Source organism: Tasmannia lanceolata, unplaced genomic scaffold, assembly GCF_043159265.1.
Source record: "Tasmannia lanceolata isolate RefF3 unplaced genomic scaffold, GAP_Taslan_0.1 ptg000006l, whole genome shotgun sequence".
NCBI lineage: Eukaryota > Viridiplantae > Streptophyta > Magnoliopsida > Canellales > Winteraceae > Tasmannia > Tasmannia lanceolata.
The window spans coordinates 7,886,526-7,911,974 of NW_027518683.1; the positions used below are offsets into that span (position 1 = coordinate 7,886,526).

At 38.5% G+C, this 25,449-nt stretch overlaps 2 protein-coding genes across 2 annotated transcripts; one reads left to right on the forward strand and one right to left on the reverse strand.

Annotated features, from left to right (window-relative positions):
• Positions 1-7,172: 7,172 nt before the first annotated feature.
• Positions 7,173-12,785, forward strand: LOC143879514 (two-component response regulator ARR12-like). The gene is made up of 6 exons (XM_077381944.1): positions 7,173-7,797; positions 8,125-8,277; positions 9,274-9,663; positions 9,808-9,884; positions 9,992-11,290; positions 12,472-12,785. Exons 1-5 carry the CDS (start codon positions 7,692-7,694, stop codon positions 11,285-11,287), a joined length of 2,022 nt encoding a protein of 673 aa, XP_077238059.1. The 5' UTR covers positions 7,173-7,691; the 3' UTR covers positions 11,288-11,290; positions 12,472-12,785.
• Positions 12,786-14,780: 1,995 nt separating this feature from the next.
• Positions 14,781-24,475, reverse strand: LOC143879515 (calmodulin-binding protein 60 E-like). Its single transcript, XM_077381945.1, has 7 exons — positions 24,072-24,475; positions 21,089-21,164; positions 19,109-19,167; positions 16,955-17,448; positions 16,581-16,741; positions 16,256-16,459; positions 14,781-15,851 (listed from the first exon to the last, which is right to left on the reverse strand). The coding sequence occupies exons 1-7, from the start codon at positions 24,185-24,187 to the stop codon at positions 15,126-15,128; spliced, it is 1,836 nt and encodes a 611-aa protein (XP_077238060.1). The 5' UTR covers positions 24,188-24,475; the 3' UTR covers positions 14,781-15,125.
• Between the last annotated feature and the right edge of the window lie 974 nt (positions 24,476-25,449).

Here is a 25,449-nt window from a genome sequence, read left to right on the forward strand (position 1 = left end):
GCGATTGGCGTGTGCATTTTATTATTGATTTGAATTAATCTTTCCTGTGAACTTGGGATCACTAAGGCAATCCGAATTCCACACGAAAGAGACTGACAGAGTCGCCACCTAGATGTGGGATCTAGGACCCGTAATTAACCAGAAATCTAGACTCGCTACCTGGTTACGAGAATGGAAGGTATGGGGAGTTATCCACCACATGCACCATTCTTGCCCGATAATCGGTAATGGAAGGTATGGGGAGTTATCCACCACATGCACCATTCCTGCCCGATAATCGGTCTTCGATTCCAAAAGCTAACTCTTTTAAATTTATTTTAAATGGCTCATTCAACTCTATGTTAAAGTGCGAACTAAGTGACATGCATCCTAACATCTAATTTCAATGTGAATCCTAAATGTGTATCTTGATTTATTAATTTGTCTGGATTCAATCTAAGTGAAAGTTCTCCTAAAATTCTAATTTCATGGAAAGTCCTAAGTGATTTGATTAAGCATTTACAAGAGAATTAATATACAAAACACCACAATTTGTTGTGGTGCCGACTCGCGGGTGGTATGCCATCAGACATCCAAGCTGCCTACGTACCCAAGCCTCACTGGGATCAGAGTCGACGTAGTTCGGTGCACCTAAGCTAAGCTACTTATGCCTAACTCAACTAGGACACCGACCTAGACGGGATTGACTGTTTCAACAGTTTTAGGAGAAGTTATTTAATTCAAGTTGAGGATTTTATTATCTTAAGATTTCATCTAAGATGCTATATGATCCTATCTAAATGCAAGTTGTCCCTAAGACTAATGCAGGTTAGCCTACATCCTAGTTTACTAGGCTTGTCCTAGGAAAAAACTGGATGACTAGTGTAACTTGACCTATGGCACGGTTGCTATACATAGCAAGCGTCCGTGATGAGGCTGGACTCCTAACTCTAGGACTCCCTAAAACCTAAGACTCCCTAAAACTTAGGACACGACACGACACCGGTGTTCCTAAATTGGGCTCTAAGGGTCCTTAACTTAGGACACGACACGACACCGGTGTTCCTAAATTGGGCTCTAAGGGTCCTTACGACGGAAACCGTAATCCAACGGTTCCGAGAGACACGAGGTGAATCGATTTCAGTTCTTGAGGTTAGTGAAAAAAAGGGATGGAAGAGATGATGAAATAGTGTGAGGGAATAAGAAAGATAGAGAAAGGTGCGACTGAACTTGGGAGTGCCAAATTGCCTACGTACCCCGCGATGGGGATCAAGCCACACGTAGTTCCGCTGGGGAGGTTGCTTGGATTTTGGAAAACAGGTTTGGTATTTGGATCAGGAATCGGGTTTGTATTTGAGCATTGGACTTGAGATTCAAAAACATTGATATAGCAATGGGATTTTGGAATTGGGAATTTGCATCAAAGAATTGAGCATATTGGAATCATCAAGGGTTTGAATTTTTGGAATTCAAAGTGGGCGGGCTTATGAGATTCGGCCAAATGGATTCAGACATGCGACTCGGATTGTGTTGGGATATGACTTGGTTGGATTGGGTTAATGGTTAGGGTCAAGTGAGTCGGGTCTAAGTTAGGAGCAAACCCGAGACTAGCCATGGTCTAACTAGGAGGAAGCAGGGTACAAACCAGGGTGCACCAGGGTGCGAACCAGCAGGGAACCAGGGTGCGAACCAGCAGGGAACCAGGGTGCGAACCAGCAGGGGAACCAGGGTGCAACCAGCAGGGAACCTGGGTGCAACCAGCAGCGAACCTGGGTGCAACCAGGGTCTAACCAGAGTGCGAACCAGCAGGGAACCAGGGTGCGAACCAATATCGAACCAGGGTGCGAACCAGTAGGGAACCAGGGTGCAACCAGCAGGGAAGCAGGGTGCGAACCAGTAGGGAACCAGGGTGCGAACCAGTAGGGAACCAGGGTGCAACCAGCAGGGAACCTGGGTGCAACCAGCAGCGAACCTGGGTGCAACCAGGGTCTAACCAGAGTGCGAACCAGCAGGGAACCAGGGTGCGAACCAATATCGAACCAGGGTGCGAACCAGTAGGGAACCAGGGTGCAACCAGCAGGGAAGCAGGGTGCGAACCAGTAGGGAACCAGGGTGCGAACCAGTAGGGAACCAGGGTGCAACCAGCAAGGAACCAGGGTGCGAATCAGTAGGGAACCAGGGTGCAACCAGCATCGAACCTGGGTGCAACCAGCAGCGAACCTGGGTGCAACCAGGGTCTAACCAGAGGCTAACCAGGGGGAAAACAGACCCTACATGCTTCCTAACATGGTTTTTCTTTTAAAGTAAAAGATATGCATGAAAACAGACCCTACATAGAATTGAAATAAATGCCTACCTCTTTGGAAACCCACTTTGTGTTTGATTTTTCTTTGATGGTAATTCCTTGAAGATGATTCCTTGCTTGATAATGACTGCTTTTGATATATATCACCCAACGTATAAAATCACCCGATCCGGCAAGGATGGCCGAACCCTTGAAGAGATGAGGGAGAGGGATGAATTTTCTAAGAGAGGGGTTCTTTTTCTTCTTTTTTTGGATGGTGGGATGAGAGGGTATTTATAGGAGAATGGGATAGGAGGTTAGGTGAGGTTAGGTGAGGTTAGGTAAGGTTAGGTGAGCTTAGGTGAGGTTAGGTGAGGTTTGAATGGTTAGGATGAGAGGAGAGGTTAGGTGAGGTTAGGTGAGGTTTGGATGGTTAGGATGAGAGGAGAGGTTAGGTGGTTTTGGATGGTTAGACCCAGGTCAAGATCTGCCATTGATCTAACGATTTACGGAAATCGGGTCTCGGAATGGAATCAGGGTCCGGGCTATGAAGTGACCCTAGCTTATTTTGTCCCGATTGATGATCCGTAATGTCAGATCAAGATATTAATGACCTAAAACATATAAATCAATGATAGAGGGGGTTCTCACATGGATTTAACACACTAATTTCTTTGTTGATTAAAACAAAACAAAATGGGGTGTCTACAATGTGTCGTTCGGATCTCATTACCCATTGAACAAAGATGGGTTGTAATTGCATAGCGGTATCTGAAAACATATCTTGGGGACGCCCTAAAGCGCTCATGGCACGCAAAAGATAGCCCAGAAAGTAGAAAGAATGATTGTATAATTGGTTTATATGGATACTGTCAGGTTGAGACCACAAATATTTCAATGATTTGATTCCCATGTTTGTATTTCGAATCTCAAAGTAACTCACATGATAGGAAATTTTTTCCAACCTAATTATTCCTAAATATTCTATTTTAATGATATATTCTAAAATTCAAACTAATTTACTCCACTCTAATGGGACCCATCTAGGCACGTAACAAAAAACTCCAAAGGTATTTCAAGTATTGATTCCGTTTGCGTATAGCAACATCAAACATCAGTAGAAAAACTGTACTAGGCTTCATTGTATCCTGGAGGCAAGCTAGAGGATCCCCTTTGTACATAATATCAACTAGTGAGCTGGTCGAATATTATCTTAAGGAAGGCGACTAAGTATCACGCCTTGGATTAAAGTGATTTGCATTTTCCACCATCACTTATTTTACATTAACATGGTGCTCATGGTTTTTCTTCATCTTCCACTTTTCTTTTTCTTCCTCCTCTTCTTCTGAGTTGGAGCGTCGCTTTCTTGTGGTTGCCGGCAAAAACCCTCATTTGTCCATTTGTAGAAGACGAAGAAGAAGAAAATGAGCGTTCGATTACATATACACATGAGGGTAAAAGGGTCTTTTTATCTGTACGGTGCCATCCGATGCATCCAATCAGAAATAAAGCGCACCGTCTATGTCATATTTCAAAGAAAAAGAAGAGAAAGACGTGCTAAGAGAACATATTCTGTACTTTGTTCTGTCGAACATTATGCCAATGTAGCTTCAATGTTGAGGAGCCAATGTAGCTTCAATGTTGAGGATTAATGTCTGTAGGGGTGCAACTTGAATCGGGTCGGGTTGAGCTTTTACTTAAAAAATGAACTGGGATCAACCCAACCCTGACCAGATTTTAAGGTAAAAGCTCAACCCGAATTCCCAAAAATCGACCCGAGTTGCACCCCTAATTGTCTCTGTCTTCACTTTAAAAGTCTGACCAACCTCTCTGTTTTCTTCATTTTGGATGGTTTATTTAGTTACTGAAAACTTACCACAGGAGCACTGTATCAATTTGGCTCTTTGGTAAATGCTCCCCTCAAAATGTAAGGATTTGATTGGTCTTCGGAGAATGTGATTAGTGTTCATCTTACTACAACATGTATCTATGCAATGCAGTGATATCTGCCGATAACAGCACCGAAGTCGTGATGAAATGGATAACTCATGGTGCTTGTGACTATTTGCTAAAGCCTGCTCGCATGGAGGAGGTCAAGAACATCTGGCAACATGTAATCAGAATGAGGAAGGTCCAACCCAAAGAGCACAATAATTCTCGTCATGGACATGATGGTGAAGGTGGGGAAAGTGCCGTTACAACAGGAATAACGATCAGCATTACATTTAATAATATGCATGGAATTTGTCGTTGATTCAAACATCAAGACAGCCTGTCTATACCTACCCCTTTAAATTATGTGGCACATATGTTCTATCATTTTTCGCTTAGAAGGCTTCTAGTTGCACCGCCATGTTTTTGATATTCTCACCCTTTCCTTATTTTTGACTTCTCTAATTGGTTCTTGATTGCTTGTTAGAATTGTAATTGCAAATGAAAGTAGCTTAATATAAATAGTTGGGGAGAATGTAACAAGGCCAAGAATAATAGTAAAAGGAGTGAAGGATGCTAATATCATTTGCCCAATGATGCTAGGGTTTACTTGGCACAGAAGATGGGATGGATGAAAGTGAAACAATGAAAAATTTGAGACACTGAGAATGAGATGTATAAAACTATGAAAAATCTGAGACGGTTATCATGGATCTATCTGTTGAAAGCATGGTTTTAAATATATATTGGTATTGGCACCCCTCCATATTGTGTTGGGGGTTCCACCCTAAAACAAAGATCCCGGTGTGAAGGGGATATCATCGGAGGCTTCACTCAAAAAGCAAAGATCCCACATGGAAAAAGAGAATGGATATGGAAGGGCTTATAAAAGGACTTGGAGATTATCGGAGGTTTCAAGCAAAAAGCAAGGATCACATGGGGAAAGTTAGTGGATGTGGAATGGCTTATAAAAGGACTTGGAGATTATCGGAGGTTTCACGCAAAAAGCTAAGATCCCACATGGGAAAAGTGAATGGACGTGGAAGGGCTTATAAAAGGACTTGGGTACCCTCCCATCAAGGGCTAGCTTTTAAGGATGAGTTCTAACCGGTCCCAATAAAACTATGGGCAATGATATTCCTTCTCCCCCCCCTTAATGTTATATGTCAACTTTCCCAGGTAAGGAAAAATATTAAGGGGGTGAATTTATCCTCAAGTAGTGAACCATTCTCACGGAAAACGTCAAAGGGGGGATTTATCCGTCGAGAGGGGGGGAAGGGGAATATCATTCCCCTAAAAATATTGGTCTTCAGACCTTTGGTCTAAAGAGGCCCAAATTGCAATTTAGGTCTACATCCAAATTGTAATTTGGGCATAAATTTCGGCAGGTGATCAGAGCCATTTATCTGCTTTAGAAACATGGGTCAGGTCCAATGGGATCAGTCCCGCCATGATTAGGTTATCTTAGGTCGTTGATCTGCAGTAGTCTTTGAATTATTCCAATTACTATTTATCATTAATTTCTCATCTTATGGATGAGATATCTATTCAACATGAGAAGTAATCCAATGAAGCCATCTGGTGGTGGTCCATCAGATCAACGGTTCCTGTACGGCTAGCTGGTGTCTCTTTAGTGGTACTCAAATTGATTAGGACCTTACTAGTGAATGCGACATTCTTTTGCATGGCAATGAGAGAGAGATTGGAAAATCTTGATAGAGACCTTCCGAGGTCCAAAAACATGCAAAACCAACCCTAAAATATCACGTACTTTGAGCCTTATTTACTCAGAATTGGTTGTCCCCACAATCTCCACGGTACATCTTCTAACATCAATCGTTATGGCCCACAATGCCTATATCGGATGTTACCCGCAGCCATTTTTATTACATCCTGACTGATGCAACTGAGGAAGAGAGCTCCTATACGCACGAAATGCCAAAAAAATCGGTGGAATTGACCAAATCGCTTGTCAATTCCACCTTTGTCTTTATTTTGCCAAACGAAATCCCATTTTGGAAGTGTTTTCCAGTGCAATTTATGTGGGTTCATTCTAAATTGTTGTGATTTATTCCTTTAGTTTCATTCAATATAAATGGGCGTACATCAAATTTTACACTCATTTTTTTCACCTAAAAATGGGTGTAAAATTTGTTTTACGCCCGACTTATGTCCAAAGAAACAGTGCAATAAGGTCATGTTTGTATTGCAGGAATTTTGTGGAAATTTTCGGAAAGAAAAATGTCTAAAAGTTCCTAACTTTTTTTTACACAAGAAAGAAAGGTAACTTGAACCAACTCTATTCAATGTTTTTAGAGGTACCTTTAATTTATGATGATATCCCTCTAAACTAACTATAATCGAATCATTTTCCTCTAGATTGTTGAAAGAAAATTTTTTCTCAAGAATTTTTTATCTTGCAATCCAAACAAGAGGGAAATGATATCTCCACATCTTTTTATCTGTTCTTTAGTAGAAATGGTTGTGTTTTCATTGCCTTTTGTTTGCTTTTTCATGAAAAGGTGGGAAAAATCATTTCCTGAGAAAGGGTGGCAATATCATTTCCCTTTTTTCAAATTTTTTTTTTTTCATTTAACCACCAATCAATATAGAGTAGTCACATGCCCTTGTCACATAGAGGTATAGAGCTATAGAGAAATGGGCAACAAAATATATTACTCTCCTTTTATCAATTCAAATTGGGAATTTAATTTTAATATTTTCACCTCCTTTTCTAGCATTTTCACCTTTCTTGTTTGTCTTTCCTAAAAAAGGGAGCATTTACCCCTCCTTTTGTATGTCATTTTCTTCATTTTCAGAAGAAGACATAGAAAAGGGGTGGAAATATCATTTTGTTTTGCTCGGTAGGGGTGGAAATATCATGTCCCAGGTAACTTTGAATATTACAGTTTTTAAAGTAGAAGGCATGCTCCCAACTTCTTCAAGAAATTGCTGTCATTTTAAGAAAGCCTGTTCAAAGAATCCCCATTAAAAAAAAAAGATACACATTAAAGACATTTTATTAGCGTTTATAGATAAGCAAATGAATAATAATAATTACCTGCCTTTTATTAATTAATACCTGCTAAAAACAAAAGGGTCTTCTCTTTTTAGCTCATGTAGCTTCCTAGATTCCAGCTTTTCCAATCTTTCAAAAACAAAAAAAATTCCTACTCTGCATCACAACACAAATGAAGAAAAAGGAAAATTTTCTCTTTTAATTTCGTCTCCATCACACATTCCTTTCTCATCGCACAATAATTACCTTCCGATTTTGCACTTATTCTTTATAAGTCTTTGTCCCTTTTCTAGGTTCTCTCTGTTTTTTTTTTTTGCTGGGACTGTTTATGGGTTTTAAGGAGATGGGTTGTTTTTAGGGGAGAAGAGGGTTTTGGGTTTTGGGTTTTGGGTTTTGTTCTACAGTGGCTAAAGAGCCCTGTAGAATCTTTAGTGAGGATTTTTTTTGGGTTTTTTGGTGGTAGATATTTGTGCAAAAATGACAGTAGATAGGTTTCCTTTTGGTATGCGTGTTCTTGCTGTGGATGATGATCCCACGTGCCTGAAAGTATTGGAGAGCCTCCTACACTGTTGTGATTATCACGGTTTGTTTCCATATTCATTTTTAATGCATTTTTTTGGCTATTAATCATGTCTTTTTTTCATGTATTTGTCTTGTAGAAGGGATTTTTATATGTTGTGTGATCCTAATTATTTATTTTACAAATTATTTGGAATTTTTGAGTGGTTTTTTTATCTCATTTTCTTCTTGGGGTATTTCACATCTTTTGTAGAGGCATAGTATCATGTTTTTTTCCTTTTTAGTTATCTTTGAAAAACAAAAGTTTCATGGGTTAATATTGGATTTGATTTTGGTAAAGTAAAGAGGGTGGATTTTTTACATGATCTGACTTGGGGCGATGTGTTTACAGTTACAACGACAAATCAAGCGATAAGGGCGTTGGAGCTGTTGAGAGAGAACAAAGACAAATTTGATCTGGTTATTAGCGATGTACACATGCCAGATATGGATGGTTTTAAGCTTCTAGAGCTTGTGGGTCTTGAAATGGATCTACCTGTCATAAGTAAGTCGTGTAATGCTTGTGGGGTTTTCGATTATCTGTTTTCGATGGAATTTTTTACTATCTGTATATTAATTTTTTTTACGATTTAATGATTCCCATGTTTATAAATTCATCTAATTGAAAGAGAAAATGTAGAAAATGAACATTATGTATCTGTGCACAGATTATAAACAGATCAGTTTCAATTACAAGATTTCCTCATTTTCACTTCTTTCAGTCTAAGTTTGGTATAAAAATCTGATCTTTCTCCTTCTCTTCATCTTCTTCACAATTTGTTTACCGAACCAAACTGTATAGTTGTGTCAATTTGGTTCATTGGTACTATATTTTCAAGGCTGAGGAATTGGTTGGCTTGTGTAGACACAATTGAGCAGATGTTGACTTGTCACTACATATCACGGGTGCATACGTGAATTTCACATTCCACAAGCTCCCACACCTGAAAACCATATCAGTTCTTCATCTATTATAAAGGAGGTTTTTTTCTCATGCTTTTTGAAGTTATATAATTGAAAGAGAGTATCAGGAAGCTGACTCTGTAATTAAGGAGGGGTTCTTTAATCTCTGACACCGTCAATTTGGGCAGATTTATTACTTAGACATATTTGTTTTACTACTTTTGCTGTTATTTGTTGCTTGCTTTGTTTCAGATTTGTATTTTGCATAGTAAATTACTGTTATGGATAGAAAGAAAAAGAAGAGAAACATGTGCTAAGAGAACATTCTGTACTTTGGTCTGTCCATCATTTTGCCAATGTAGCTTCAACGTTGAGGTTTCGTCCGTGACTTCACTTTAAAAGACTGACCATCCACTTTGTTTTCTTCATTGTTGATAGTTTTTTTACTGACTGATAAACTTATGTACCACAGTAGCCCTGTTTCAATTTGACTCTTTAGTAAATGTCCTCCCAAAATTCAAGGATTTGATTGGTCTCTGGAGAATGAGATCACCCAGTTGGATGTTCATCTGACTACAACATTATCTATGCAATGCAGTGATATCTGCATATGGCGACACCGAAACCGTGATGAAGGGGATAACTCATGGTGCTTGTGACTATTTGCTAAAGCCTGTTCGCATTGAGGAGCTCAAGAACATCTGGCAACATGTAATAAGGAGGAGGAAGGTCGAACCCAAAGATCACAATAATGCTGGCCATGGAGATGATGGTGAAGGTGGGAAAGGTGCTGTTACAACAGGAGTTGCTGATCTGAATGGAAAACTTAGCAGGAAAAGGAAGGATCAAAATGAAGAGGATGATGATGAATTTGAGGAAAATGGGAATGACAATGAAGACTCCACATCCCAGAAAAAGCCCAGGGTTGTTTGGTCTATGGATCTGCATCGCAAATTTGTTGCTGCAGTTAATCAATTAGGCATTGATAGTAAGTTCTTCTCCTGCCACCTATAAAGCTTGGTTGTTCATATGTTTGGGTTGCAGGTTCTTTATGTTAATGTTTTCTTAAGCTATTCATGCCTTAAATCCATTTCCTTCTTTTTTTATATCTCTTTTTGGGTTTTTGATGCAGAGGCTGTTCCTAAAAGGATTCTCGATCTTATGAATGTTGAAAAGCTTACGAGAGAAAATGTTGCAAGCCATCTTCAGGCAGGACCCACTCTCAGTTCTTATTTTCATAATCTGAACCTCTCTTTTTTTTTTTCTTTTTTTTACACCACGGGACTGGTTGCTTACAGTCGCAATTTGGGTTGCAGAAATATAGGCTCTATCTAAAAAGGATCAGTAGTGTGGCAAGTCAACAGGCTAATATTGCTGCTGCTTTGGGAGGTAAAGAAATCCCCTATTTGCCTATGGGGGCATTCGATGGGCTTGGAGATTTTCATGGCTTAGCTGGATCAGGTCAGCTACCAAGAACTCCTTTCGCATCTTTCCAAACAGGTGGGATGCTTGGTAGACTAAACAGCCCCACCGGGTTGGGCTTGGGTGGGCTTTCTTCATCTGGAATGAGTCAACTCAGTCACGCCCAAAACTCAAGCAATTCTATCAATGAGCTGGGGAAGTTGCGGCGGGCCACCCTACAAGGAAACCAACATGGGAATCCACTTCAGGGAATGCCACATTCATTGGAACTTGACCAATTGCAACAAGTCAACTCCAATTCTCACCAAATAGAATTATCTTCCTCACTTGATGCTTCAAGGGCCTTCTCAGTTGTGCAACCACAAGTGCAACGGATTGGTGGTTTCCGTGATTCCGGACTGTCTAGTGGAAGCTGCAACAACTCCTTTCTCAATGTTCCAAACAACATGTTGGTACAAGGGAATCAGCAACGGACAATAAGTGGGGGATTGGGCAATCAATCTTCTAATGATACCTGGCAAAGTGCTGTTCCTTCAACTGGATATTCAGCCACTCATTTGCCTATTGGTGCCCCTTTTAATCTTGATGATTTGTCTCAAGGTAACTTGAGAGACAATATTTCGTCAATAGCAACACATATTGAGATGAATCCTTTTGATGTTTCTCCCAGAAGTGAAATAACATCAGCTCTACATGACTCACCAACAGTAAGAGATCCACAGTCCCAAGCTGGCTCAGTTAGTGTCAATAGGCAGGTTGGATCAGGAGATATGGATGTGAACTCAAAGTTCTCCAACTTTGGAAGCATGGGCCATGGTGTTCGGCAGAATATGAACTACGCACCAAAGCAGAAGTTCGATTACCACAAACAGGACTTTATCCAGAACCCAAATAACACCTTAAATCCTCCTTTAAACTCGGGATTATCTAATCATGCTATTATGAGCTCCATGGGCCAGACTTTGGGACAAAACAATGGAGTCGGTAATAGAAAGATGCATATGACTTTCATAGGACAATCAAATGGTGGTGCTCCATTTCGGATGCAGCAATTCGAGCATGAGAAGTCAACTACTGACAGTCTGATGAATTTGAAGGAAGAGTACCCTTTTGAGAATGCTAAATTGCAGGGAGGTTTCAATCCTACTAATGCTAGTTCTTTTGATGATCTAATGAGTGCGATGATCTAAAGGGTAAAGTCCCGCTCTTCTCCTTTTTTCTTTTTTTTGCATGTTTCTATTTGAAGATACGTTCTTTGATTTTTCTCTCTATAACAATGTTCAAGAAATTTTCTCGGTCAACTTGGACCTTAGCCAAGTTGACTTGGTTTTGGATTTAACTGGGCACAGATTACTTATGGGTTTTTAAATTATCAAAATCTCAGCCAAATCAATGGGTAATTTGTGGTTCAACATTGAGTTTTTAATGTTACTCTATAGTCTAATTTCGGTTTGTTAAGAGTTCCAATTATCCTTGGGAAGATCTCCTTACTTCTTGTACCAATTGTTAGTTTTTGGATGCAGAGTAATTTTGTGTTGTTGGTAGTTGTTTCTTGGGTTGTTTTCCCTCTGTGCCATACTATGTATGTCCAATTTGTTCCTGGCATACTCATTGTAGGAGGGCAGATTTAAAGTTGGTCAAGGAGTAAAATTTGTAATTCAGAAACTTGCAATTAGGTAAGGAGCTCATGCAATGATTTGGCAGGTTAAAAATCCCAAGCCATAAAATCTGTCTTCCTAAAGCTTAAATATTATTTTTAAGGCTAATGAGTATTTTCTGTTACACCTGAATGGCTTGAAAGAAGCTGTCTAATGTTTCAAGATTCTGTCTGTAAGTTTGACGATACTATAGAGGTTGTTTCCTCAGAAAACGCTATACAAGTTGCTACCTCAAAAAATACTAGCGGCTCATGTTCTTTAGTACTGAGATCATATTGTATTCTAGCATGAAAATTAAAGGGCCTTTTTGGATACCGCCAAAATTGGTACTTATATGCAAAGAAGATTATTTTAAGCCAATCTTATTTGCAAATAAGACATTAAGACCGCTTTGGAAGTGATTAACTTCGATTTATATAAAACTATCTATAACCACTATTTGCATATAAAATTACATACAAATAAAACTATATGTGCATAAGACTATATCCAAATAACTTTTAGGGGTACCCAAAACCCCCCTAATCTCTTTAACAGTGTGAAAGTTGTATTTGTGAAAGGGATTTTCTGCAGTTCCTGTCTTCTTGCATAAGCTATTCAGCCTGATAGGCCAATTATGATCTCAATAATTTTCCAAAGATTTGTTATTCACTATAACAATCTGTATTCTAGTATATCATTTTGAGTTATCTAATGACATGATTTTTGTTATACAGGAGCGAGACGAAGCTGCACTTGTGGATGGGGATATTGGGTGTGATGTTTATCCGCTTGGAACACCTATGTGAGGAATTTGCATAATTATTTTCTGCTGCTGGGATGAACTCTTCCTTGAGTTTGTACCATCATGTATTCTCTCTGTTTATCTATTTGTATCCACATTCCTGTATGTCAATTTCTATTTTCCCATTGATGTTGCTTGCTTGTTTTGTGAGCACCTCTAAACCTTTCTCCAGATTGAGCAATGTCTTGAAAATCTACAACCTTGTAAAGATTGTTGGTTCTTATTTTTTTTATGTCCTTCACTTGACTTCATGATTTTTTCAGGGTGCAAACACCTGTGTTCATTTGTTTTTCAGAAAAATAACAAAGGGTATTTTGCATACAATAATCTGATTCCTGACCCAAGCTAGGAGATTGATCAACTTTTTTTAATTTTGTTTCTCTACCTATTGTCCTCAAAATTGCAATTTGGGGCTGATAGTATTAAGAGTTGGATTGCTGCTGTAAAAATGGAATAGTTCTGATCTTGCTGGTGCTGTGTGTTTTGTCATAATGTCATCATCAATGGTAAATTGACTATTGATGTAAGAAATTATTACTGATATCCCCGACTAGGGGTACAACTCGGGTCGGATTCAACCTGAAAAATAGTCGGGTCGAGTTCGGGTTCGGGTCGGGTTTGGGCAACCCGACCCGAGTGAAACCCAACATTTTTATGAATTTTTTTATTTTTTAAGCTTAAAAGCTCAGGTTGGGTCGGGTTGAACTCGGGTCGGGTCGGGTTCGGGAAAAGGGTTCCTCGGGTCGGGTTCAGGTTGGAAAAAGGGTTCCACGGGTCGGATTTGGTGGGGTTAACCCGACCCAACCTGACCTGAGTTGCACCCCTAACCCGGACTGAAAAGGGAGGATTTCTGACTTCTGCTGTGCCATTTTGCTTTTTCAGGCTTTGATTTAGCACCGTATATGTAAGTTATCAAAATGATCTGTACAATAGGCGCTCAGTATCATCCCCCCCCCCCCCCCCTGCATTTCATAATCCAGATTAGTATAAATGATAGTGGGAATTTTCCTTTTTCCCGGAAGAATATGTTCCTGTTCTTACCGTATTCTTGGATTCTCCTAGGTGGGATGATACATTCCTCATCACTAAAAATTTTCAGCTCCCTTTTTGAAGGACTGTACTTTTATTAGCTTATATTGCTTTCATTAGCTTTGAATTAATTGGTTAATTTTGCTCTTTTGTTATGTGTATATGATGATTTGAATCGCAATTTATACTAGGGCCCCATGGATGTCTTGACGACCGTTGGGATTAAAAATTTCGGTCGAGACCGAAAGCGAAATTGGGTATACCCGAAATGATCTAACATAGACCAAAATTTCAAATTTTTGATTGAAATTTCCGCCGAAATTTAAGGAAAAAAAATGGATTTTTAAAATTTCTGCCAAAATTTCCGTAGTTTCGGCCAAAATTTCTATGAAATAAAATATGATTTTGTAGATTTCGTCAGATATATTGAAATTTTGGTTTCGGTGACGACCAAAACGCTTTTCGAAACCGAAATTTGAAACCTTGCTTAATATTTACGAAATGAGGTTATTTTAAATCTTATAAGAGGAATGCTAAGCTGAACGGCCCTTGCAAAAATTCAGCCTCAAGGGTGGGCGCCCAATTTGATCCATTGGACTAAAACGTTGCTCACTAGGAATGCACAAATTCATTTCTCATCCTCTAATTCTTCTGTACCATGGAAACCATTGTCGGGCTTTGTTCTCTAATTCTTTCATACCATTGAAAACAGTGTAGGGCTTTGTTCATCTAGGATGAATGCTCAAATACCAAATGATAAGACATGTAAGTAAAGCAACAAAGGAAATTCCCACTCCTGAGGGAAAAACCTCTGCGTCAAGACCTAGATCAATAAATATGGGGAGATTTTTTTAATTCTTCTCGTTACTACTTACTAGTACGCCCTTTTAATTCATTTAAACACTCCCAATTCCTCAGCGCCTTGCATGTGTGCCAGTCTCCAAGTTCAAGAATGAAAATCTTCCAAATCCATGACAAAGTGAGAGTCTCTTAACTTCTTACAAATGACAAATCTAGAAAACTTCCAACTTTATAAAAACAAAAGTCTAGAAAAATAGGTAATTTAGTCATGCTGTTCGTAGAAACTAAAGTACCAGAAAACCCAATTGAAGGGTGAGGTGATCAAAACCATTGATTTGGTGGGGCCAGTCGCAAGCTGTACAGCCGAGATCCGTTCTCACGCCAAATACAAAATTTTATAATACCTAGATCTACACGGGGCTTCTTAGCTCCCCAAAAAAGGTTTATAAAAGTAGAACACCCAGTTAAAACCTTCTCATGCCTTACAAAGAGCTTCTCCAACTATATTTACCAGCATTACAAAAAAATAACGCAGTGAAATAACTGAATTCCTGCATGGACTGTAGAAAAACTTGATCCTTCCAAACAAGAAGAATAGACAGAGATGGCCTCCAAACCAAAGATATAGAACAGAAAGATAACTCTCAATAAGTCTTCCATTCAAATATTACTAACATGAATTCAAGATAACAGCAGCGCGCATTGATAGGGATCTTCCCACAGCAGTCTGAAAATATCTGAAGCTCAGGTCCCTTTTCAATCCAACTCCACAAGCTGAGCTCTCCTCTCTCTCCTCTCTGCCGCTTTTTTCCTTACAAAGATCCCCCACCTCAGAGCCGCTTTAAGCTTAAGCCACCCAACAACGGCTTTCCCAGAACTGCGGCCACGCTCTTGCCCAAATACACACTCGCCCTGCGGCTCATTAGCAATAGAATAGGAATAGGAAGGCTCATCTGACTGGCTAAAGGTTGCACCCACAGTGAATGTCCTCAATAACCGCTGCATGTCATCGTTCTCTAGCATCTCCGAACTCCTCATCCGGAGTTCTTCCTCAGAAAAGAAATCATCAAACCCTCGGCCATCACGTGAACGAGACCAATCACTTGAAAGATAATTTCCACCAAGATTTGATGTGCCAACAGAACGGAAATCCATGGTCCCAGTGATGGGTGGTTGAGGGGTTGCAAGGGCCAGTCCAACCATGGGGTCGGTTCTTGCAAATGGAGATTCAATAGGCAAATTGGCATGGCTTGAAAAGTGTGTGGCCTCAGTTTGGTAATGTGTTGATGGCTCAGAAATGAAGTTATGTTGTGAGGTGGGGGGCATTATGTACTGATCCGTGATTAAGTTGTAATCAGTTGTCGATATAGAAGGGGCTTGTGCCTTCCTACTGTTTATGGATTTCAGCAAAGCTTTCCCATCATATTCTATAACGTATTCCCAATTCTCATATGCTCTCTTCACCAATGAATCCACTAAACCCTGTTTACATTGTTGTGTATTGTGGATTAGCTTCTAGGTGTAGCTCTAGGGATAACTAAGAGAGTAAAAAAATGCATGATTTTTTAAAAACGGGAGAAAATACAGGATTTTACTAGGTAAAACACAATTTTATTTAAAAACTGACCAAAGCTAATGCAAACTATAATTGAGCTTAAGCAGGTAAAAATATGAAGAAAAAGCGAAGGGCCATAAAATCATACTTAATGATTTCAAATGAAGATTGGAGGAGTAAGCAGCAAACAGAGAATTAGTGCAATGTTTATTTGCAAAATAATGATAACAAAAAGAATAATAACAACATGAATAATAATAATTGCTTATTGTCCACTTAAAAAGTTATGGATTACTTTGATCATTTACCATGGATAGAAAGAGAGCCTCACCTTTTGACCACTGGAGATTGATTCCGCAGAGATAAACTGCCCATTGGAAATAAGGCCTCTAAGCTCATAGATATGATTGAAAACAACACCGGTGCTCCGAGTTTCATCGGTGTAGTATACATAAAGCTTCCCGCCCAAGACACAAGTCTTGGCATGCTCAACTGTATTTTCCCACATCCTATTCGACATACCGCTCCCAAGGATCTAGTAAACATCATAAGAACCATCACTATGACATTGAGTACCTTAAGAAACAATATTACAGGGCAAAAAAAAAAGGATTAAGACAGACAAGTCAACACAAAAGAAAGAAAGTAGTCCTCACATGTCGTAATCTCTGGGAGTCCCGGACCAGAAGCCGGAGGAAATCTTCAACAGTTAGAATTTCAGCATTAATTAACTTCTTGTGTAGTGCTCCATCCTTCGCTATTCTATCCAACCTCCATACCTCATCACGTAAAGCAGGTGGGTAATGTTTCTTGTACACTGCAATATGTCAGAAAAAGTATTGTTTTCAGTGCCTCGAGAAACAATATATAATATTTGATAACATTATATGAAAATTTATGCACCAGGGGACGAAAACTTGGCTGGGCATACCCGAATTTCAAATAATGCAACATTTTTCAAGCATTGCTTTTCACCTACCAAAGCAAATAAAAAAACAAAGTAAAACAATAAGGGCAAAAGCAAACACACATTCTCCCCTATGATCTTTAACAGCAAAAGCCTCGGTCTTAGCCTCACGAACACGGATGTCTTCACAGAAACCATCAGCAAATTTCACACCGAGTCTAAATTTTCTGCTCCGAATCCAGCTAGAGTTGTCAGTGAAGGTAAGTTCTCCCAGAGTGGCAACTCCTTCCTTGAGGGTCACCTGTAAATCTCCAGTCAGAAGTGGTCTCTTTCCCTCACGCTCTTTCACTTCATAGCTTTCAAAGTGTTCTTTGGACCAATCATCGTCACTTTCATCATTAAAGTCGCCTTCCAGCACAACAATATTTAGTTTAGCCGCTGACTCAGGTCCTGACAGTACGACAAGGTCGGTGTTTGCATCCAGCAACACAACATGAATGGCCGCACCCTGCTCTCCTTCTACCTTTGCACCTGTAAATAGATGAGGAGGCAACCTTGACTTGAAATGAAGTTGCAGCTTCCTTCCTTCAGGACCTTCTATTTTTGGCGGAGGGGACCTAAGGAGTTGATAACAAAGTGATCAATTAGTTCAAAATGGTATAAAAGATGCTTCAGTCGAAACCCAAAAGCATTAGCAGGACCTATTTCCATTTACATTTTTTCATCATTAAAACATCTCAATCTTAATATTTATAGGTCTACGGGCAGATAATGCATTGCAGGTAAAATTTTAAGTAATCTGGAACCGCCGTCGCATAGTTGCATCATCTTCCATTAGGCCCACTAAGGCAGGATGTTTCTATAAAGGATTGAACTCAGAGGGTTGGAAAGAGAGATGAACTGATTTCTAGGGGTGATCTATATGAGATAAGGAAAAATCAGCTGGGCATTAGGAAATTTCAGAAACATGAAAAAAAAAAAATGGTTATAAACTGGCCCAACAGATCGGCTGCAATCTGCCCGTTGGATCAAAATGAAAAGTTAGTATGTCGTAGGAAAACAATTTTGGGTGACAATATAAAATTTTGACATCAATTACATTATAAAAACTCCAATCTAGGTGGGTTTTCTATGATTTCAAATTTCAGATCTAAAATCAACTGCAAGTCCCAATCCAACCGTGGGATCTCCTCATATATTAGGCGATTATTAGGATAGGTTAAGAGGAAAAACGATATCCAAATGTCAGCATGAACTGATTGTCCGATCTCTGATCTGGGTAAGGACAGAAATCTGCAAAAGCCAAGGATTTACAGGTATGATCTTCACATGGTTTCAAAACTGACCGTTGGATCAGTCCGAAATTCAAATATCTACGGTAGACAAAGATTAAGAGCTAGTAATTAAGATATCAATAGGGAATCACACCAGTACCCTCCCAGAGGCGTTCTATCCAAGGGTTTGATCTTGGCATCACATCGTGATCATGGGAGAAGTATCCGAGTATCATATATTATGCCGTGAAGATGTATTGTGAAGATTATATGCATAGAAAATGAGCATAAACATTTGAAGAAAGGTTAAACAAGTCCGAAAAAATTATAAGTGTATTCAATCATAAGATACATAAAAACATAAACCAAGATGAAACAACACGATTAAAAAATTCAATGTGTTTTAAAGAATTAAAAGAAAGATTTGAATCGTGAGATATGTCTGGCAATAAGATTGCACATTACATTAAGAGGGCTGATAGCAAAACGGGATTTCGTTTGGAAGATAAAGACAAAATCCCAGGTTGTGATACATGCGCAAGAGACAAGGAAGTGAGCTCATATCCATACGAAATGCAAAATAAAAAAATCTGTGCAATTGACCAAATCGTCTGTCAATTCCAGTTTTGTCTTTATTTTCCAAACGCGATCCCATTTTGGAAGCGTTTTCCTCGCATTAATATAAAACATGCATAAGAGTTAATAGAACTCATTCCTTTTATAGTTTCCTAAAAGAGGTGGCATGCATCCCAGGTTTCCTCTCTTGAAACAAAAGAGCATTTCAAAGCCAGGACTCTGCCAATTCCCTTATAAATCACAGAAATGGGTACCAAAAAGTCCTACACAAACTTGTTCGAAAATCGGTTGATGTGTCTCACAGCTGGTATGAACCAATGACTTAAGACACAATCAACATCATAAAATCCATGAAACAAATTCCCACCCTCGAATACTATTTGTGTGCATCAAAGGCTAAATATTTATGCTATTAGTAACACCACACCTTCCACCCAGCTTAGCATGTCCCAACTTTGCTAAAGCACGCTCCACTTCTTCACTAACCTGTTCATTCATAAAAAAAATTGGAAGAGTGGAAAGATAAGAAAAAGTTTCCAACTACATACTTTGCAAATATGTGTATAGGACGTTTGACAACCAGCATTGTGAATACATATATATTAGCATAAAATTAAAGTATTTTAACAAGGTAAATAATACTTACATATAAAGGGTAGAAACCCTGAATATATGAAGAAAATTTCTCATACTTAACATAACCACAATTCAAGACCTAAGCAAATTTTAAACAATTTCTAACAATATCTATTTATTTAATTATATTTTTAATGGTCTCACAATATCTATTTATATTGGTGCTTAAGCTTAACTAAGCAGTAAGCACTCATGCCAAATTGCTCAATCGTTTGGATGTTTCTTGATAGAACTGGCTATAGGAAAAAGGATAGTTGGGAGGAGAAAAGAGCAAAACTGATTAGTGGAGAGCTTAGTTGTCAACTCCGTTATGTTCTTCAAGGTCCTAGATAGATTGGAATGTTCCGGTGTTCTGTCCCGGAGTAGATGGTACAAGATTTACAATAATTCTTTAATTTGATTCTTCTATGAAAAATTGAAAAATATTCAAACAAAAAATGGTGCCCCCATTCAGCTGGGAAGGGTAATATGGAAAGCTAGATGTAGGAGAGTTTGCATGAAAACTAGGTGAGAAATCATCATCTTCAACCTCTGGCTAGGATTTTAGAAATTTTAGAAAATAAAAAATGTATGCAAAAGAGGAGTTTTTTATTTTTTATTTTATTTTTTTATTTTTAAATGATAGCCAATGTATTGATAGACGACCGAAATGGTCAATATACATAGGACCAAACCAAAGAAGAAAAAAGACACATAAGCAAAGATACAGAATTAAGGGGGAGTTTTTTATGTTTTTAACCCTACCATTTAATTGGGAAGTGTATATTACATAAAAAAAACCCATCAACAGTTATAAAAAATTCTCATTGAGGAATAAAAATGAAAGAAAAACAAAAAAAATGTTGCAAATGGTTTTCTCCCTATGTTTTTTCATCAAATCCAACCAGAACGGGGTGTTCAGAATGCATTTGCATTGAGAATGTATTGTAGAACGAAATGTTTCGAAAACTCTGAATTCCAGACGGAATGTTTCGAATGCATTTGTGTTCAAAACCCACTCCAAAACAGAATGTTCTGGAAGCTTCAATGGGAATGGAATGGAAATCACAACTAAAGTGGAGAGACTTAGAACGACCAAAATTACAGGCCTTTTCAAGCTTCAAATCAGTATGCAAATGACACCAGTTTTCAGTATTGCTGAGGAAAGCAAGATTAAAAACTTGAAGGTGATTACTAGTCCGTGCACCAACTTCAATAAGTTGATGTTGATGGGAATCCATCTTAGCGAGGTGGAACACTCTTTTTGCCAACAATCTAGGCTGTGAAGCGGGATATATCTCGGTCCCAAGGCATTCACCTGTTTTTTCTTTTTTATTTTGTATTAATATATATATATATCATTGCCATTGAAAAATATATATTAGATAGAACAAAATTCCACAAAGTGATTTGCTTCAAGTCCCAATTAAGTCATGAAGATGCAACCAAATCTTGGGTTGGCTCATCAAGAAAACCTAAAGGTTAGAAAAGTAAACATGATGCACTATTTTTGTCACCTACAATCTTAAAAGCATAGAAAAATTTATCTTCTTTGCGTATAAAATGGAGTACCATGATTTTCATAATATATTCAAATGGAAAATTACTTATTTGTAGGATAGATATTATTTGACGAGCTTCAGTTTCATAGAATGAAACATCCATTCCCTTACAAGAATCGTGCATATTGAAAACCTTAACATTTTACTTAAAACATGATAGAAACAAATTGAAATCAAGATTCCCTACACATGATAATCTAACGTTAATGAGACAATAAAGTATAACTTACAATCCTGCGAAGAAGAGGCTCCAAAGATGAGCAAAGCCTTTGCAAACTATCCAACTTCAAAGCTTCCACAATGACACTGAAAATAAAACTTCACATATTAAACATGTGTAATAGCAACAATTCCTTGCCAAGCACTTGCATGCAACAGATTAAATGACACAATGGACTGCCCATATACCCAAGCTTGTGACTTGAAGCATATGCCTCAATGTCTAGAGTCTGAGAAGACTTGGTGAATGCCCAGCCTCACATTTCATCTTTAGATACATTGTGTCTTTCCATTGGGAGGAGCTACTAAGATTCATGCAAGTCAGAATGCAACATGGTTGATACCCATTAAACAAATATGGTGACTGCCACTATCACTATGGTTGATGAAACGTTAGCTTTTAACTTATTTGATATTTCTACTGTGAAATGCTACTCTACTTCAGAAAGTCAGGGTGCACCATGACTCATACCCAGTGTACATATATGGTGATTTACATCACCGCTACGGTGGATCGCCACATGGATGAATCGAAGCCGAAAATCTCATTGCTAAAAAATGGTGCAGTTTGTGCAATTTTGTCTCATTGAACGCAAATGTGACAAATCTTTGGCTCTCTTATCCTAACCATTCATTTGCAAGCCACCAACTGGCCAGCTTTCGTCCGATCTCCATGAAATTTGGGCTACAACACATACACTTTGTGGCATACCTGACCAACAATCTTGATGACTGTAAACGTGTACCACTTGTACATTGGAGATGATGCAGACTGCAAGTCATTGTGCACCATGGCTTGACTGCTCATGATAGAACTTTATTTCTTTTTATCCAAAACCTAGACACATTTCTTAATTTCTATATTTTATACATATATAAAGTTATGAACTACTTATACCATGATACGTTTTCCAATCATATCCAGAAATTGTACAAACCAATTGCAGACCCGTGCGATGCACAGGGCGAGAAAAAAAAATGCTTTAAAACTGTTTTAAATAAAGATGCATTTATAAAGTCGTAGAAGCATAAACCAATATATAAATTAATTGCAAAAAAATGCCTTTTCTTTAAGGAATAAGACATAGCACAATAAAAAAGAGTACCTGGTGTCTGATATAATGGTGGATTTTGAGCAGAAGATATAGGGAAAATTGCATAAATGGGATGGATGAAGGGTAGAGGCAAGGAAACTATATTTAAATAGGTGGAGTTTAGGAGGCATTTCTGAAAAGACATAACGTATGGGTGGGTATTTAGAAATTATGGATGGAAGGGTTGTGATCCTTCATAGGGTTTGATGAGAGAGAGAGAGAGAGAGAATAAAACGGTTAGAAATGCGTTAAAAAAAGGGCTGAAGTTAATTTTTAAAAAAAAGGCTGAATGTGGTATGCAGAGGGGGTGCCACGTGGCACACCCTCAGCGTACCACATCCAGCTTTATATATATAGATAGATATATGTGCAGGGCACCGGCCCTCCAGAATCGCTATGTCATTTGTCCATGTCTCAAACCAACAATCATGGCCTTTTCTTAAGTTATATAGCCACAATTTAAGAGAAACTTTTATGTCAAATTTTGGCATTACATGCTTGCCAAAATTCAAACATTGTATAACAAATTGCCCTGGCTACTATTTACATATAAACACAGGGTCCTTGTTCTGACTTTTGGGTGGGTGGGTACTCTTGTTCTGAAACCCTCAGACCCAGACATATGTATCTGTCTTCAAGTTGCTGAAGGTTTATAAAGTTTTTAAATAAGAGACACGACACAATTAGCATCTCCTATTCCTTTAATAATTGTGGTGCAAGAGCGTGCTCATGCTCTAAGCTTGGAGTACCCTGTTCCCAAACTATGAGTATATCCTACCCAAATAACATGCAAATAGCTAATAGATTAATACAGTTACCACGATTATGAAATTATAAATCATAAATACCTTTACAACAACCATGTCTTTTAACGAGATTTACATGGTGAATGCGCATGTAGATCGGTACTACAGAAGTACCGCCCTTGATATTTGATCCAGCAGCAGCACCTTACCAATTGCCCCGCTGTTGGATCAAATATCAAGGGTGGTACCACCTACACATGTGCTGCTGCTGGATCAAATATCAAGGGCGGTACCGCCTACACCGATCTACATGTGCATTCACCATATAATTTCTCGTCTTTTCACTATCACCAAGTCATATCTGTGTTAACATTTATTGATTAATCATCATAGATGGCACTACGGCAGAAGAGAACAAAGGTGGCAAAATTGAATTTTCAAAATTCACAGGGTAACTTGTTTTCTGGAAAGGTAAAAATAGTGATGGATATGAATAGACAATTTCCACAAAATGGGTCAGTTCCCCACATCCTCTCCTTCCATATTAAGTTAAAAATTTGCAGGATAAGGATATGAATAGACAATTTTCACAAAATGGGTCAGTCCCCCACATCTTCTCCTTCCATATTAAGTTTAAAATTTGCAGGATAAGGATATCAATAGACAATTTTTACAAAATGGGTCAGTCCCCCACATTCTCTCCTTCAATTTTAAGTTAAAAATTTGCATAATAAGGTCAAATCTCCTTGAACAAATAATCACACTCAAAGATCTCCTCAGCACACCCAACGTCTAAACCAAAACAAGGGAAACAAACAAACAACAAATTAAGCACAGGGAATTGACACAAGGCACATCCTTTGTTTTTTCCTAATATCAAAACCCCTTTTTCAATTTATAAACTTCACAACAGAGAATATTTCTAAAAAATCCACGAAGTAGGGAGTGTGATTTATCAGCTCTATAAAAAAAAAAAAAAAAAAAAAAAACAACAACTCGTCTTATAACCCTAACATTTCATCAAAGAAAAGCAATTCACAGCAATTAAAACAACAACCACTATAAATAACACACAAAATCCAAGAAACCTAGATCTATGAATTACACTACAGAGAATACAAGAAGAAGAAGAGGAAAAAAAAACAACAACAAACCTAGCGAGAGCCGGAACCTTAGGTTTCTTGGCCTGCGTCACGGTCTCTTCTCCATCCCCGTCCTGCTCCCATCCTCTCTTATCCTTTCTACCGTTCCTCGGTATTTCCATTTCCATAAATATAAACAGTTATCCCTATCCAAAAAAAGAAACCCTAACCACCCAAAAAAAAAAAAGATCCGTTTTTTTCCCAATTAGATTAAGATTCCTCAGAAACAGAGGATCCCTATTTTTCTAAGTAAGGGTTTTTCAGAAAACGAGAAACGGATCTTAGTCTGAGGTTTTGGAGAATAGAGAGATCTGATTCGGATTTTTGGCTCCAAATAAAGAAGAGATAACGGAGAGTATGTAAGAAGAAAGAAGAAGGGATTCTGTATTGATCTTGTTGGGAGCCCGCCATGTAAAGAGATCGTACCCGTCTGTTTTATTATATAATATATAGACACAAAAAGGACCGATAATTTTTCACCCCCTGTAGGATAATGCGCGCCCTTTTGTAACGTGATTTGACGTCAAAAAAGAGTTAAAGTCTGCCCGCAATTCACGTTCAAGTTGGGGCGCATTATCCTAGATTGGTGGGCGAAAAAATCATCTCCCAAAAAAAAATCACGGGGTCATTACTTGAAAAGGAGGGTCTTTCGGAACCGCGTTTTGGTCATAGCGTATACAGTAGTAGTGGGTTTGACTGAAAATGTCATTTGTGTAGAAGCCAAATGAAGTTTGCCCATGAAGAACGTTGAAAGTCATTCTTTAATTTTATAATTTTATTACAAACATTACTCGTAGAGAAATGTTATCCACCTACCTTGTTTTTATGAGAAATTATATGGTGAGCTGCTGTTGGATCAAATATCAAGGGTGGCACCCCTACCGTATTGTTGTAAGGCCTTACACCATATAAAAACTCTGTTTTGATAATGGCAATCCTTATGGACCTTATCGTCGGATGATCTTAACCCTTTGATTTGTGGCCCCCATTTTAGGACGGTGATAAAAGAATTGTGTTAAAAGGGAATGAAAAGATACATGGAGCCACGGCTGAGACGGCCAGGAAAGAGGAAAAGAACAAAATTGAACACAGAGATCAGGAAAAAGAGTTGAAAAAAAGACTGAGGTTCTTAGGGGGAAGGAAATCAAAGATCTCTAGATCCTCTCTGCCAACACTTAGCCAAGCCAATCTATCTCCATCACTATTCGATGCCTTCTTCACAAGTTGCAGTAGCACATGGTGGTCTACCACTCTCTCCTAGATCACCTTTACCTTATCAACTAATCTCCAACGAGGGTGAGGATGACTACCATCCATCTATTAGATGACATTGAGTGAATCACCCTCTACAATCAACTTACTTAAATCCATGTCACCGGTAATCCTAATA